Here is a 17,374-nt window from a genome sequence, read left to right as displayed (position 1 = left end):
AGACCTAGAAGCCAAATTGTGTGGCTGTTATAAAAAGCCCGAGTCGGTTTAGCAAAAGAGATGGAAAAGTGTGCATGATCAATGCACTAGAAAATTCTAGTGAATGTATAAGTCGGCAAACATGCCCTATAAATATGGGTGTGGTGTTGTAAGCTTGTAGCCAAGAAGTAAGAAACCAAGAAGAAGTAGGCAATCAAGTGAGAGTGAGAACTAAGAGTAGTCTTGTAGAAGTGTGAGTGATCTAGAGTGTGTCTCTAGAAAGTAAGTGAGTGTCATTGCTTCTAAAGTTGTGTCCTTGTGAGTGTTGTAATATTTTGTGAGTGTAATACAAGTAATTTGTTTACCTGTGTTGTCTCTCCAACAATTGTGTTAGAGTTGTGTACTCTAAATTTTTCCCCAACAATTGGTATCAGAGCGGTATGATCAGGGACCGTCTCTAGTGAAGCTTTTGAGAATCATGAGAAGTTTAGTACTTCGCAAGATTATTCGTCAGTCTTGTTCGGCTTATCGAAGTTCTGCCAACACAATGGGAGATCTTCAAGTTGTTGGAGGAATCAAGAAGTTGAACAACAAAAATTACAACACATGGGCGACGTGTATGGAGTCTTACCTACAAGGCCAAGATCTTTGGGATGTCGTCGGCGGTAATGAAGTTACGCAGCCGGAAGAAGACACTAGCAGCATTTTGCGAAAGTGGAAGATCAAGGCAGGGAAAGCCATGTTCGCCCTAAAAACCACAGTCGAGGATGACATGTTGGAGCACATATGGAAGGCCAAGACACCGAAAAAAGTGTGGGACACCTTCGCAACACTCTTTTCAAAGGGGAATGATACAAGATTGCAGCTTCTCGAGAATTAGTTGTTATTGATGACCCAACGAGACATGACGATTGCCGAATATTTCCACAAGGTAAAGTCTATTTGCCGTGAAATTTCTGAGTTAGATCTTAGTGCTGCCATTGTAGAATCCAGGATAAAAAAAATAATTATCCATGGATTGAGACCCGAATATCGAGGCTTCGTTGCCGCTGTACAATACAAGGATGGCTGACCCAACCATCACTTGTTGAATTTGAGAATTTGCTTGCCGATCAAGAAGCTTTGGCAAAGCAAATGGGAGGGGTCTCATCAAAAGGTGTGGAGGAAGCGTTCTACACCGAAAGTAAAGGTAGCTTTAAGTGGTGTGTTGGCAGAGGATTTAAAACAAATGGTGACAAAGGTCATCAAGGATGAGGGAGTTCTTGGTCAGGGGGAGCTCCGAAGTATCACGGCAACCATGGTCATTCCTAGAATAATAAAAGGTTTGAGGGCAAGTGCTACAATTGTGGAAAAAAGGGCCATATGGCGAAGGATTGCTAGTTCAAAAGGCCTGCAGAAAGTAACGTCACCAACTCAGAGAAGAAAAGTGAAGATGATTGGGATGTCGTAGAGTCTCTAGCCGTGGAGGAAGAATGAGACGCAGAAGCATCATCTTGTTGGTGCTCAGAAAATGAGGCGTTGCCCGAATCGAAAGAGTTTAAAGATACGTTGCAGGGGAAACTGGGAGACCAAGCTGCCCAAATCTAATCAAGTCCAGATGAGTCTGAAGATTTGTTTTCTGGAGACGATGTCGAGCAAGAAGTACCTAAGAGCCATTAGCAAACTGGTGTGTATCAACAACCAGGAAAAGTTAGACCTAGTGAAGTGGAAGAATAAATTCCACAATCACAATTAAGGAAGTCAACAAGAGTACAAAAGCCAAATCCTAAATATGCCAATGATGCTATAGTTGATGGAGTAGTAAAAGAACCTAAGACGTTTGAAGATGCATCACAGAGTTCTGAATGGATAAGAGCTATGGAAGAAGAAATCATTGCGCTTAAGCAGAATCAGACTTGGGATTTGGTGCCAAAGCCAAGGAATGTGAAACCCATATCCTGTAAATGGGTGTACAAGGTAAACGTCGTCCTGATGGTTCAATTGAAAGGTACAAGGCTCAGTTGGTGGCTCGAGGCTTCTCTCAGCAATATGGACTAGACTATGATGAAATGTTTAGTCTAGTAGCAAAGCTTACGACCGTACGAGTCCTACTTGCACTTGCAGCTAACAAAGATTGGAATCTATACCAGATGGATGTGAAGAATGCTTGCTTGCATGGAGAGTTAGATCGGGAGATCTACATGATGCAGCCAATGGGCTTTAAAAGTGAAGCTCATCCTGAGTACGTATGCAAAAGACTTGTTGCAGAAGTTTGGGATGCTTGAATGTAAGCCAATCTCAACACCGGTGGAACCTAATGCCAAGATGTGTGCACATAAAGGCAGAGGCTTGGAAGATGCAACAATGTATCGACAACTGGTAGGTAGTCTAATCTACTTGACTCTGACTTGACCTGACATTTCTTATGCAGTTGGTGTGATGAGTCGGTACATGCAAAATCCAAAGAAGCCTCATCTAGAAGCGGTTCGACGAATATTGAGATATGTAAAGAGTACAATTGACTATGGTCTCTTGTACAAGAAAGGTGAAGACGGTAAGTTGGTTGGCTAGCTATTGTGATGCAGACTTTGCAAGAGATCATGACACCAGGAGATCGACCACTAGGTATGTCTTCATAATTGGTTCTGGAGTAGTTTCGTGGTGCAGCAAGAGACAACCAACGGTGTCTTTGTCAACCACAGAAGCAAAGTATAGAGCAACATCAATGACAGCTCAAGAGAATGCATGGCTGGTACAGTTGATGAGTGATCTACATCAACCAGTAGATTATCCAGTACCATTGTACTGTGATAACCAATCGGCAATTTGCTTGGCGGAAAATCCAGTCTTTCATGCAAGGACTAAACATGTGGAGGTACACTATCATTTCATTAGAGAGAAGGTCTTGCAAGAAGAGATTGAAATGAGACAAATCAATACAGATGAACAAGTTGTGGACTTGTTCACTAAAGGTTTGAGTACCAGCAAGTTTGAAAAGTTTCGTCGTCAACTCAGCATGGAGAAAAGAATGAGCTGGTGTTGAGGGGGAGTGTTAAAAGAGACCAACCCCAGCCCATTCTACACAAATCCAGAAAATTCTAGCAATGTGCACAATTGTAAGGTTGTCATGCAAGCCCAAGTCGGTGGGTTGATTGTAGAAAGACCTAGAAGCCAAATTGTGTGGTTGTTATAAAAAGCCCAAGTCGATTTAGCAAAAGAGATGGAAAAGTGTGCATGATCAATGCACTAGAAAATTCTAGTGAATGTATAAGTCGTCAAACATGCCCTATAAATATGGGTGCGGTGTTGTAAGCTTGTAGCCAAGAAGTAAGAAACCAAGAAGAAGTAGGCAACCAAGTGAGAGTGAGAACTAAGAGTAGTCTTGTAGGAGTGTGAGTGATCTAGAGTGTCTCTAGAAAGTAAGTGAGTGTCATTGCTTCTAAAGTTGTGTCCTTGTGAGTGTAATACAAGTAATTTGTTTACTTGTGTTGTCTCTCCAACAATTGTGTTAGAGTTGTGTACTCTAAATTTTTTCCCCAACATATATCATGTTGATGGACCTTGCGCAGAAGCAACAATGGAGGAGATGCCCCAAATGTAGGTTCTATGTGGAAAAATCGGGGGGTTGCACATGTTCATGAAGATGTACAGGTCAGTTTTTTATCTGCTATGCTACTTCAATTATTTGTTGAAATTACTTCTTGGTTATTCATGTGCAGTAAAAATTTCATTGTTTGTTGCTGTTATAATCAAATCACTTGGAATTCGATTGCTTTGCCTTCCTTGGTTGTTGTGTAAATCTCATGAGGTTGATTATGTTCTCGTGTTTTGCTCGTTATTGTTTAAAGTTAGATAAGAACCAAAGATGACGAAACTGCATTGGATAAACAAAACCAGTTAGTACAACTTTAGAAGGCAAATACCATTGCGCAAAATTTTATATATTAAGCATCAACAATATAAAGCAGATTCCTCACTTCGTAATCTCGTTCAACCTCTAAAACAGCAATTGCTGACTCCCCGGAATTCAGATGATTGAAAACCATCTACCCGTGAGTAGCTTTACAATACAATAATAAATCCGTAGTTGAAGAAATTGTTGGCTTTCTGTCACCTCCGTTAAGGTTATATTCTCAAATAACAAATGTGTTTGAGCTAAATTTTTTATCTTTAGAATCCTTTGTCCTTGCCTGGGAAATGAGGAGTAATCTGGAGTTCCGAAGGAGTATGTAGAGAAATAAGGCTGCCATGCCTCGATACATTTTACTAGATTTGTGAAAAGAGTGAACAGAACTATGATGATAGATTGACATAATAACTGGCATAGTTGCTCCGCTCAGCTTCAGCCTCAGCTTCATTTGAAGCGTGACTGTTTGACACTGTTTGGCTACGTTCAAAAAGAACGAGAAGAAACATAAATACTTTCTAGATCAGAACTGCTTTCTGCTACAGAACTTAAACTTGAATTTTCTTCGTTTATATGACTAGTCTACAAATTAACCTGTAAATTTACTACATATATACGAACAAGCTTTCCGCTTTTTAGAGCTTGATATAGGCATTACCCCATTGCTCTGCTTGTATTTAACCTGTAATATACAAATTACTCGACACTATTTCAACTAGTTTCGTTCAGTAAATTCTTGAATGCACTTTGAATTTCTGTTTTTTTTATATTTTTATTACAGGTGCAGAACTGCTTTCTGCTATAGATGTGGAGACGTTTTAATGGACAATCATAACCACTACTGTCCCAGCTGTGAGGGAGGCTGATGTGCTCTATACTGTTGGTTAGGATGCTACTTCAAATATTGTAATTTATCAATTCTTCTTGAAAAACGTTGTAGAGATATATTTTCTTCGTTGTCAAAACAATGTTTCAGTAAGAAATAATATTTTTTCGGATATTCAGTCCAGCCCATCTTGAAATTCTGGTTTTGTCCCTAATTTAGGAGTTTCGGAGTAATGAACAAACATGTTAAAAAGACACATGGTGAGTTTAAAAGAGTTTTTTTAGGGAGGTTTTCATAGAGTTACCTCTACGTGAATGAAAAATTGGCAAGCTGTTTTGTTTGGGTGGTATTTACGCAAAGCTCATGAAATTCTATGCTTTTAATTAAGAGGAGAGCGGGGAAATTCATGGATTCTGTTAACATTACGGTTGATTAATATATAAAGGAATCGAATTATCAAATGAGTTGAATGATATCCTTAACAAATTAGCAATGATTTCACACGTGCCTAACAAGGAACTAGTATTATCAAAAGAAAGAAAAAAACAATAAAAAAGACCTCTTTTGTACTTCTGTGTATTATTATAGTTGGTAGGTCGTTCATAGAAGAAAAGAATATGGTTTGGTTACTAACACTGCATATGGTATATACTCAAGCTTGCCTCACCCATATGGTATATGCTGGCTCACCAGTTCACAACAGCCTACCAGTGCCCACTTCCCAGCCAAATTGATTAAGCATTATAAAGTTGTTGTTTGTGATGGCAACACCTCGTGGTTGGGGTATGGTTGTTAACATTATGAGGTGTGAAGGTAAAAGAGTTCAACATCGGTGAAATAAGAAATCTTGTAAGGGTTTATAAGAGGTTGAACTAATCTTCATATTACCAATTGATTTTATGCTAAGCCCTAACTTTTTTCATTGTATCAAAGCACGCATGGATGTCAAGGTAAAATAGTCTCACAAAATCCATTACCTAGGGGACATGTGAGGATGTAAAGGTAAAAGAGTCTCACAGGGGGACGTGTGAGGATGTGAATGCAAAAGAGTCTCACATAAATGAGTAAAAGAGTCTCACATAGTTGGTGGAAAGAAAAGCATTACAAGGGCTTATAAAAGGTTGAGTTACTTGTCATATTGCCAGTGAGTTTATGCAACTTTCTTTAAACACAACGAGAGTTTACATTTACGATAAACTTTTTTAATGTGACGACGACACCGTTATAAATTCTTTAATGTTATAGCAAGTGTATTTTTTTTCTTCAAACGATCGGATAATTACACTAAAATAATCTAAACAACAAGGAGAGAACTTGGATGCATATGGGGTGAAGCACAATATTCTCTAGTCAGCTTGCTAAACTCAGGTATGCACAACACGTGTATTCATCTATTAATACTATGTCTTAAATTCTTAAAATACAATCATGATGTATGCCTATATTAACTATATGCAGACTTAGATTGATAACTCTTAACAATTTTTAACTCTTACTTTAGAGAATATGACAATAACAATGATACGATATTCATATCGAAAAATTGGTCCAATCAAACTCCCTTGCAAACACTATTAAGTGACATTAGGCGGTTGGTCATCGTCCTGATTAACCCCTTAGCGTTTAAAATTAAGAAAGATGTCTGCTTAGCCCATCTAGCCGCCTGCCTAGACTAGCTTAGGCATCCACTTAGGTCCCGACTCTTACTTAAACAGAAAATAAATAACTTTTATTTTACATTTTATTTTTTTTAAACAAATTGTAAGAGACTTATTGAATACTTGAATAAACACTCATTATATTCTGGTTCCTCATGTTTTCAATATGTTCTAATACTTTCTAATTTATATGTATTTTATTTTTCAATTTTTGTATCTTAATACAATTATATATTTTTTAAGTATAAACATAAACTTATTTTTACAAAATTTAATAAATTTACTTGAATTCGCTTGATTCGTCAACACCTTGCTTAGACACTTGATTTGATCATCATCTCGACTAATGCTTAGCGTTTTTCAAAACCTTGCTTGCAAATCATATGGAGACTTTGAGCACATGGAAATCTCACCAAAGCATCAATAATTGAACATGCTTTGAACTATGAAACACGTTTCTGTTTTGAATAATTGATCATGCTTTGAACTAGGAAACACGTTTCTATTTTGTTAAGGTCAATATGCTAATGTGAACGGTAATGCTAATCAATTTCAATCATTAGCTATATATACAGCAGAGTGACAGGTGTTAAATTAAAATGACAAGAAATCGTGGATGCAACTGCATCAGGACGAAATCAGAGTGGTTTAATTTCATAACTGCACTGCACATCCACCTGGCGATCGTCCGATATCAGCGATCAGCAAAATATATAATATATATTTTGTCAACATCAAAATGCATGCTTTGGAAATAAATAAATCAATAAGAACTGATATATTTCACAGTCGTAGTTTCTGGTACGGCCATTGAAGTCAAAGCTAGTGGAACTTTCTCTTTTCGGCAGTCCGTGAGTGACTCGTTCCTTTCATAACACATGAGTTGTGAAGTTGTTACTTGTTTACAGTGTTTATACTGTAGCAAGTGCGGTTAGGGTTAGGGTTACGGTGCTAGGGTTTGCTGACGATCAACACGTTTATACTAGCATTTTATGAATATCCTGAGAAATGTAGTGAGATGAAAACTTACGTAGTTCACCAGCTGTGTAGAAAATATGACAAGATAAACCAAGTAATAACCAAACCAGACCACATTAAGTAATAACTTTTCAGCAGAGGATTTTTAACTCAATTAATTATGAGTTTTTGCTCATTGTTGATGTCTCAAACTTGATTCTTTTCTTACACAATATTGTTTGTATCTAGTGTTTGAAATTTCTTTTGTACAATTGATAGTTCCACATACGTAACATAATTCTACTTTGGACCCCGTCTTGCCTTCACCAATTATTAGCCAAATCCCTAGGCTTCTATATAATCATATATTCATAAATTGAAAGTATTGTGATAGAACTTACTAATGCCAATTGTAGATAAAACGAAGTATTAATTCCAAATTAATAGGATAAATTTGAAATTTCTGTTTTTCTAGCATTGATTAGTGATTACGATGGTCTAATTACGACATGATGCTTTTTGCGTCTAATTTACTTAATCAAACTCTTACAATAACTAACCTTTAAGATTAGTAATCTTTAAAAAGCAACAAAAAGTCAAAAATTTTACAATTGGCAATTAGACTAATGAACACGATCATTATGGTCAATTAATTAACTTCAATAATTGGTATTTATGTCGGCCGATAAAAGGAATTAAATAGCAACCAAGGTCAGCCAAAATTAGCAAATAATTATAGTGAAAATTAGCCAAAATTAGCAACTAATTACATAAAATATATCACAATAAATTAAGAATATAAATCATATTTCTTCCAAAAATAAAAAAATAAAAAACCATATGAAGTTTTAAAAAAAAAAAAAAACTTATTAAATAATATGTGGACTGACTGAGCGGTCACCCAAGGTTGTGGCCACCTTTGGGTCTGTGAGATCTCCTTCCCTTTTTCTGAAAGAAAAATACCAAACCGTACAAAAAAAATTAACCACCACGGGTGGCTCAACATTTAGGCGAATTTCAATTCGGTACTCTATACGGTTTGTTATGAGTTTGATTTTTGTCATAATGAATTACACGATAGCAATTAAGGGAAGTTAAAGTATTCTTGTGATCCTTTTGGTCCTTACAAGAGAAAACTATCGTGAATTTGCAAGCAGGTGATCATAATTCGCTTTCTATAAAATGAAAACCTTATTAAAATAAACTTAGATTAAAATAAAATAAAATAATAATATTAAAACATCATGAGCAATAATTAGGTCTGTTCCTATGTTTTTTTCCTAAATTTCTACAGCGCTCTTGTCTTTTGAGCTCTCAACCCCCTTCTCTTCCCGAACCTCCCAACTCTTCTATTTTTCCACAATTTGTTTTCTTTAATTTTTCGTTTATATTTATCATCTTTTTCCGCCCCCAAAATTTTCTGCTTGATATTCTCCGAGTTGCTTTTCCCTTCCATATAAAGCTTCCATTTTCAAACCTCCATTTTCTCTCTCCTCTATCTTTTGTCTCTGCGTTTTCTCTCTGTAAATATCTATAATTGTACGTATATATTCCAATTGGCTGCTTAATTTTGGCAATTGGGTTATTCGATCCCTGAAAATTTTGATTCTCCGACCCCTTTATTCGATTTGCTCGTTCGAAAAGATCAGAAATTTATACCAGGAAAAGCTCAATCTTACTTTGCCGAATCGAACCCAGATTTCGATTTCCCTGGTTTTGCGAATGGGAAGAGGAGGAGCTGGAATTGGCAAGGTCAAAGTCTGCAGCTGAAGGTTTTTTATTTTTTTGGTTTCTTGTAAAGCTGGGATTTTGATTGTGAATGTTGTATTTGAAGCAGCCAAATCCCACAATTCATACATGGGGTTCGTTAGGTGAATGAAGTTCGAGTAGTTCTTCGGTCGTACAAGATTTTGTGTGGCTGATTTGGTTGTTCTGTGCATGCCATTCTGATAGAAACCCTGAGCCTGAGGCTCGGGGATCTGAAAATTTCGAAGCTTGAATCGATGGCGTCCTCAGAGAATGAGCCTATGTCTCAATTGGGTGGCGGCGAAACTCGGGCTCCTTCCCAACACGTAGATATGCAGAAATTCCGGCTTTACGAGACACGAGCGGTAATGGTTCAGCTCCATTTGATCCGTTTTTATTCAATCTCTTGTCATTTGGTGGGCTGAAATTGTTTACACTGGTTAATTGTGAAGTTTGAATCAGAAATGTGTTTGCTTTATTGTATTGCCTCCATATGAAATCTCAAATTTTGTTGATTTATGACATGTTTAGTTATTGCTGCATTTTCATCAGTTTAAATGTTAATTATACTTCGTGGAAACTGCGTTTTGATGCGTACTAACTTATACATTTTCATTTTCATGCCTCAGAACTTTTACATGATCGGGAGAGATAAGAGTAGAACGTATTGGAGAGTACTAAAGATTGACCGGTTGGACCCTTGTGAGCTTAACATTCGTGAAGATTCTACCACGTACACTGAAAGAGAATGTTCTGACCTGTTGTGGCGGATACATGAAGGGAATAAGGCTACCGGTGGATTGAAGTTTGTCACCAATTGTTATGGAATTGTTGGTATAGGACTTTGACATCACTTTCTTGTGCAACTAATGAAAAATTAAAATAATTTCACTACTCATTTTAGGTTTCTGCTTTCAGGATTCGTTAAATTTTTAGGGCCCTATTACATGCTGCTTATCACGAAAAGAAGACAAATAGGCGCAATCTGTGGTCATACTGTATATGCAGTCTCCAAGAGTGAAATGATACCGCTTCTGAATTCTTCTGTCCAATCCAGTACTACTAATTCTAAAAATGAAAACAGGTCTTTAGTCCATTTTTCTTTTACATGTATTTAGTTAGGGGACGTTGAAGGAAACAATGAATATTGCTCAGAAAAAAAACTGTATTTTATTCATCTATTTGAAGGGAATTACTTTTTTTACGATGTGACATTCTTCCCCCTCGGTTTATAATAATGTCATGATATGCTGTCTGGGCTTCTAGATTAGGATTAGTATATCTTTACAGTTTGAATTGTTCTCCATCTCCTCGTTTTAATCATTTGTACAAGTTATAAAGGGGTTGATTTTTTCATTCCCAAATTAATTGCTGGTTTTTGTTTGTCTGCATGTGGTATATATTTAAATGAAATTCTGCAAATATTAGGACATAGTTCTTGAATTTTAGTTACATTTTTTATCCATTTATGGAGAAGCATTGTGTTACCAAGGTTTATGGTGTAAAATCCTTTCATATTCTGTGTTACAATTCACCCAATTGGCTATTTTTTCTTACCATATGTTTTATTCTAAATTTTTGTCTGATTTTAACAGCTAATAATTTCTCTGTTTCTTTGATGGCTTCAGATACAAGAAGCTCTTATGCACAGTGGACCTTACAAAGGACTTCTTTTTCAGCTACTCATACCATGTTATGCGTAGTCTGCAAAAGAACATGTGTAAGAATGAGACAGGAAATGTCCTTTATGAAACCATGTTTGTCTGGAATGAGTTTTTAACTCGGGGAATTCGGAATCACCTCCAAAATACTCTTTGGACGGTTGCATTGGTTTATGGCTTCTTTAAACAGGTGAAGTTTGAAGGGTTTTTAGGCAATTTGGAAAGAAGCTATTAATGCTTCATCTGGTTAGTTTAACACATGGTACTTTAGTACAGGTTTCAGATATACCCGTTAATGGCGCTGTTTTTATGTAAATTATTTTAACTACAAAATTTAGTACCTGTTACTGCCTTTTAATACAAAGGTGCTCACATCTTTGGTTTCCTTTGTGGAGTGAGTGGAGTGAAGTCCTGTAGAAGATTATCTGTTCAAGTGAATGTGCTTTTGTGTTATTTACTTTCTTAAAATCTTTACCTGCTCTGTCTGTTTCATATTTTATAGCAAAACTTGAGTGCAATCTTTCTGCCCTCGTTTTGATCTTTATTTTAGAATTTTATACTGATGGATTAATGATATTTAAATGTAGGCCACTCTCTCTATATCTGGACGTGACTTCAAGCTGACCCTTATTGCAAGACGTTCACGTCATTATGCAGGCACCAGGTGAGGCGGCATTCATACTTTGGTTCCCTTATCAAATTCCATGCTTAATGTAAATGGATGCATTGACATGGTTTGAGAAAATTGTATTGGCTTCCTGGTGAGTATGTTCGAACTGGTGGCTACTGGGTTTGAATAATCCTGTAAAATGTAATCAGGAACCCGCTATTCTGGTACATCTGGGATTTATTGTGCTGATTTTGTGGTCCGTACTTTAAAGAAGTTAAGTGATGGGATGATCTTTACCATGATTGTCAAAATTGTGATGTGATATTTTATTTCATAGTACCCTTGTATAACTTTAGATTTCTCGGAGGTTCACACACTTATCGACATGTGTGGATTGTGCATGACTCACCTGTTGCTTTTACTCATATAGGTATCTGAAACGTGGTGTTAATGAAGAGGGAAGAGTAGCTAATGACGTTGAGACAGAACAGATTGTCTGTGAGGATGTTCCTGAGGGGTTTCCGATGCAGATAAGTTCTGTTGTGCAGAACCGGGGCTCAATCCCTCTATTTTGGTCACAGGAAACCTCACGTTTAAATATCAAACCAGATATAATATGTATGTCCTTGCATAAGCTGCATCTGTCAAGATTTATTCTGTGAATTCCTGTAACTAATTTTTTGTCTCCTTCCAGTGTCAAAAAAGGACCAAAACTATGAAGCCACTAGGCTGCACTTTGAAAATCTTGTTAAGAGATATGGGAACCCCATTATTATATTGAATCTGATCAAGGTAAATTTCATTAGCGAGAGATTCTATGTTGATGCTGTATCATATTAATATTCATCATTTTATTTTCTTGCTTTCTCGAACTGCATGTCATCGAAGAAACTAATTTTCACCTAGAATCTGCCTTCTGAGCCTAAATGTAGTACACATGCTGATCTGAAATTGGCATGTTCTTTTTGGTTCTCCTCTTGCCCTCTTGCCCTCTTGGTTCATGTTTCTGTTCTAATTATTAGTTTCTTTATCTTCTTTTTCGCCAATCAACAGACACAAGAGAAGAGGCCTCGAGAATCGATACTACGTAGAGAGTTTGCTAATGCAATTGATTTCATTAATAAAGACCTATCTGATGAGAACCGTCTGAAATTCCTTCACTGGGACCTCCACAAACATCCCCGGAGGTATAGCTTCTGGTTGATTTGTAATATTTAATTTAATAATGTGGCACCCTAAATTATTATGATTGAAAATGTTACCCTTGTTTCTCCTCCGTCCAGCAAAGCTACGGATGCTTTACTACTCTTGGGCAAGGTGGCTACATATGCATTGACACTAACTGGGTTCTTCTATTGTCAAGTTAACCCAGCACTGAGACCTGACGGTGTCATTAAGTGGCCTTCCTCTGGGTAAGTTGTCATCTCGTTTAATAGTTTTCATGCTCCAATAATATTTGTGCATGCCTACTATTGGATATATGAACCATACAAATATTTTGTACAATTTCTGATGTGTTGAGAACAATTGCTGTTTGTCTGTTATGATTTTCACCATTTGTTCTTTTTAGTCATTGGAACAAAAAAGAAAAAAGTGCAGATAGAACCGGTCCTTTATTGTGCATCTTTTGTTACTGGTGTGCCTCACTAAATCCTGGGGAAACTTTTATTCTTCTCTCTAAATTGAAAAAGATCTGAACCAGTTTTCTGCGTGCATCTAGACTGGGGAACAATTTTCCGTTTCCTGTTGGGCACTCTCTTTGAGAAAGTGGTTTCGCTTCTATGTTCACTACCCTAGTAAAAATGTAACTCAAAGGATAAGATAAATATAATCTCATAAGAGGTTTGCTGCTGTATAATGCTCTTCAGAAAATCGCGTTGTTAAAACATTGACAGTGTAATGTGGAACAGGCATTTCGACAGTAACTTGTTTCCCGAAATACATAATGCTAATGGTGATGGGGAAGCTAATGGTAATGGGGATGCTGATAACATAGAGTGTAAACCAAGTGGAGGCAGAAATATTGCAAATGGTAATCATTCTGTCAAGCCATCCATGTTCCAGAGCGGGGTGCTTAGAACCAATTGCATAGACTGTCTGGATCGCACAAATGTTGCTCAGTATGCATATGGGTTGGCTGCATTGGGACACCAGCTTCATGCTTTGGGAGCTATAGACAATCCAAGGATAGATCTTGATGCTACTTTGGCTGAAGATTTGATGGGATTTTACGAAAGAATGGGTGACACACTTGCACACCAGTATGGTGGTTCCGCTGCACATAATAAGGTAATAAATTTGATTTCGATTTTTGTTGAATTAATATGCTTTGGATCTGATGGTTGATTAGATCCAACTCAAAAAACATACATAAATAAATGAAATAAAATCATTGGTTATACAATGACCTTGATTCTTTATTTCACTATGGTTCTTTGAAACTTTTGAACTTGTAATTCTGTACAGATGTTTTCTGAGAGAAGGGGTCAGTGGAGAGCAGCAACTCAGTCTCAGGAATTCTTTAGAACTCTTCAACGGTATTACAGCAATGCTTACATGGATACAGAGAAGCAAGATGCAATTAATGTGTAAGTTCTGCACCAAGTCCGAGTCTTGTATTTTCTTGTTTAACTGTTTTCAACTTTGGCACCGTTAAGAGGCTAATTCTTTCCCCTGATTTAAAGTGTCCTTTTCTGGTTGTTAGTTATAACTTATTGTACAGTTATTGTCGCCTGTCGTTGAAACTGGTCTTTTAGAAGTTCTGTTTGCCGATGCTTGCGTTGATTTATGTTAATTTTTATTATTTCATGCATATACTGCTAGAATTTACTTCTTCCTTTTATATTTTGAGCAGATTTCTAGGGCATTTTCAACCACAACAAGGCAAACCTGCACTGTGGGAATTGGATTCTGACCAGAATTTTTACTCCGGGAAGGATGAACCAAAAGATAAGGATCTAGATGGAAGGTGTGTAGTAGCCCAATCAAAGCCTTGAGAATCATTATTTTTGTCAGATAGAATAAATCAATTTGAGTCTCCATGCATTGCACAAGTCATGCTGGAATTTCCTATAAGTCCTATGCGATTTTTCTGACATTAATTAGCTCAGTTTGATAAAACCCTGTTGGTAACTTGGTATTTCAAGGAGTAAATTTAATTCAATCATCTTTTTGTTTCATTGTATGTTTTTAGCCACATCACAGGAGCCTTTGGTCCAAAATGGAAAATGAAACTTCCAATGAAATATTGGCACTTATTTGTGTGCTTACTTTAACCCCTATGAATATGTTGCGATGAGGTTTCACTAGCATGATCTTATGATGGATATCTTTTCATTAACACATGTACCAAATACTAATGATAAACGGGCCGTAACACTTGTTTAATCTTGTATTTATTGTGTAATTTTCAGCTGCTTTCTACTCATGCATGGCTCCTACAATTTGATTGCTGAACCATTTGCTCACCTGATCCCTTTTATATCTGTAGGTCCACTTTCAAAAGATCTTATTCCGATGGCAACATTCTTCAAGAAAGCAGCTCACTTATGTCATCCCCACATGTTAAGCAGGAGAAATTTACAAACCCTTGTATGCCTGATCGATCACAACAAGAAAGCAAGATTCTTTCAGAGTCATCACCTGATATATCAACTTCTGAGAGTGATATTGCATTTTCAAGGTCTTCTTACCAAGTCTTTATTGTTACGTAACTTATCAAAAATTTAGAAATCAATCAAAAGAAGAAACTCATCAAAGAGCACATGAGAAACTAGGAAACCTAAAAAAAGTACTTTGGAGTGATCCATAGAGTGAAATAGTTGATTTTGGAATGAATCCTGTATTCTATCTGGTTGGTATTAATAAATACAAAATGAGAATTTTTACTCCTATAAGATACTGTATTTTGGTTATTTGTCTCTATGTTCTCTGTTTTTCCATACCATACGAGGAAGAATTTATGGCATATCACGTGCTAGTGAACTTCTCTGTGCATTGCTTATGTTTCAACTCATTTATATTGTGATTTCTGAAGACTGGATGATATGGTTTTGTTATACAAATCATGACGCTTCAATGGTTTGGGTTTCTCTATAGGTACACTCCCTCGATGCCTCGCAGGCAACTTTTTGGAGAGTTTCAAAGATACCGGTGTGAAAGTGAGCATATTTACTATTCCGAACGTGGAGATACGTACAACTTCTCAAACTTTGTTGACCTGGACTGGCTATCTTCATCTGGGAATTCTTGTGAGGAGGAGCCATTTGAGAGGTACTTTTTTAATTGAGCTCTGAAGAGATAATATTCTCGTTGATCATGGAAAAGAGATCAACAAAATTTAAATAGAGGATGGGAATCCTGAAAGCATGTTTTCTTCCTTTTCTTTTTCGGGGTGGTGTATTGAACATTGTCTGTTGGCTGAGACTTGAGATGCAATAATTGCAGGTCGTCAGTACTTGCATCTCCAATTGAGGGGCTATCAGCGGAGAATGTTGTTAACGGAATAATTGGGGATTCTACTCCATCTACTAGTGAATATGGATCAAGCATGAAGGTGAGTAACCATCTACAATGAATATTGTCACTTAATAGTTGCCATTTATGAAACCAATTGATTAATTCCGAGGTTCTGTAGAATTTCGTTCCTTCAGAAAATAATTTTCTTCGCTTCAACATATGACATCGATGTCATTCGTTAATACTTCTTCTGTTGTGGCCTTTGGGTCTGTAGGGGAAGGAGCAGGCAGGAACGGGGTTGTCCTTTCATAACGGGGAGAGTTCCAACGTTCTCGAGGAGTATCCCGATAGCTTTGTGAACTGGGTCAACTTCGGAGAGACGATATGCCACTGAAGTTTTTAATCAATTTTCCTCAGTAATACACTCCCGCCTTCATTTGGCTCGAGCATTTTCCAAAAGATGCTGATCCACGGATAAGAAACTATAGAGTGCGTGTTACCAATGTCAGGAACAAGGGAGAAACAAAGGCAGTGGAACCGGCGTTCGTTGAGAGGATACTCTTCCTAGAGGCAGGTCGTGTACGATACAGCAGTGATTTGTTCATGAAAAGAAAAGAAATCTCAGTCGGAAGTTATACCATAGTACAAGAGAGTAAATAGTCAACAGTTAAGAGATTCTTAGGAGCTCTTTCTCCGTTAGTTCGTGGACGGTAGATTTCAAACCTGTAAATATATTGCTCGTTGGAGCTCCACTTTAGAGTTGCAGGCCGTCGATTCTTTTATTTTCCGTCGTGTTAATTTGTAGACCGGCGTAAAAACTGACATTGCCGGAGAAGAAGTGCGGGATATCGGGTCCTTCTGTTGTAGAAGTAGAAGTGGAGATGCAGCGATTCTTGCCTTTAAGCGCTAATTTTAGGCCAAGACTTGGCGTTTAATATAAAGATCACTGTAAAATATTCATTCAATAAGTTGTCCAATTTGGCCAAATAAAAGTTTTACCATTTAATTAATAATAGTTTTGGTTGAGAGTGTTTATTTTGCATTCGAGGTTCAAAGTTTGATTGTCAATTTATAATATTGTTTATACAATAACGAGCAAATAATATGGGTGAAATTTTATTTGTTCAGAGTTTTTTAGTCAAAATAGTGTATAATATTAACATGATTTTTTAATTTGGTTCCTAATATTTAAAATCGATAAAGCTGGTCTCTTAAGTTTTTTCATCGTCAATTATTTTGGTTCTTCAGTGAAAATCTCCATTAAATAAGGAGAAAAATGACAAAATATCTTCACTTCTTGTCAAACTATTTTGGCCCATTGCTTATTATATCGAGAGTGTTTTTGTTATTTTGATTCTTTTTTAACGAAAAACTCCTGGTATTGTTCACTTTAACGAAAAATCACATTTTTATACTAAAAAGTCAAACCTAATACTATCACTTTACCCTTTATTTTGTCCTTATCGTTAAAACTCAAAGTTTTCAAGTCATTTTCATTAGTTTTTCTATAATTAAGGGATGGTGGGCAAACTTAATAATCACTTCTATCGATTTGAAATCTTAAAGACCAAAGGAGTTGTGTCAATCTCAAAG

The 17,374-nt window shown here is 36.7% G+C and overlaps 1 protein-coding gene across 1 annotated transcript; it reads left to right on the top strand.

Annotated features, from left to right (window-relative positions):
* The first annotated feature begins 8,431 nt into the window (after positions 1-8,431).
* On the top strand, positions 8,432-16,794 carry LOC103454029 (phosphoinositide phosphatase SAC3-like). Its single transcript, XM_008393618.4, has 17 exons — positions 8,432-9,058; positions 9,144-9,417; positions 9,682-9,886; positions 9,971-10,136; positions 10,681-10,903; positions 11,301-11,377; positions 11,754-11,941; positions 12,018-12,115; positions 12,377-12,510; positions 12,607-12,735; positions 13,234-13,612; positions 13,790-13,911; positions 14,178-14,291; positions 14,814-15,005; positions 15,422-15,595; positions 15,770-15,878; positions 16,056-16,794. The coding sequence occupies exons 2-17, from the start codon at positions 9,310-9,312 to the stop codon at positions 16,173-16,175; spliced, it is 2,538 nt and encodes an 845-aa protein (XP_008391840.2). The 5' UTR covers positions 8,432-9,058; positions 9,144-9,309; the 3' UTR covers positions 16,176-16,794.
* Positions 16,795-17,374: the final 580 nt, after the last annotated feature.

Source organism: Malus domestica, chromosome 02 (genome assembly GCF_042453785.1).
Source record: "Malus domestica chromosome 02, GDT2T_hap1".
Lineage (NCBI taxonomy): Eukaryota > Viridiplantae > Streptophyta > Magnoliopsida > Rosales > Rosaceae > Malus > Malus domestica.
This window is presented reverse-complemented; position numbering and strand designations above follow the sequence as displayed.

Excerpts from the sequence above, each read along its gene's own strand:
- LOC103454029 (XM_008393618.4), top strand. The coding sequence starts at position 9,310 with ATGGCGTCCTCAGAGAATGAGCCTATGTCTCAATTGGGTGGCGGCGAA. Across the intron at positions 9,418-9,681 it reads GGCTTTACGAGACACGAGCG|AACTTTTACATGATCGGGAG; the intron begins GTAATGGTTCAG and ends TTCATGCCTCAG. Across the intron at positions 12,116-12,376 it reads TTATATTGAATCTGATCAAG|ACACAAGAGAAGAGGCCTCG; the intron begins GTAAATTTCATT and ends GCCAATCAACAG.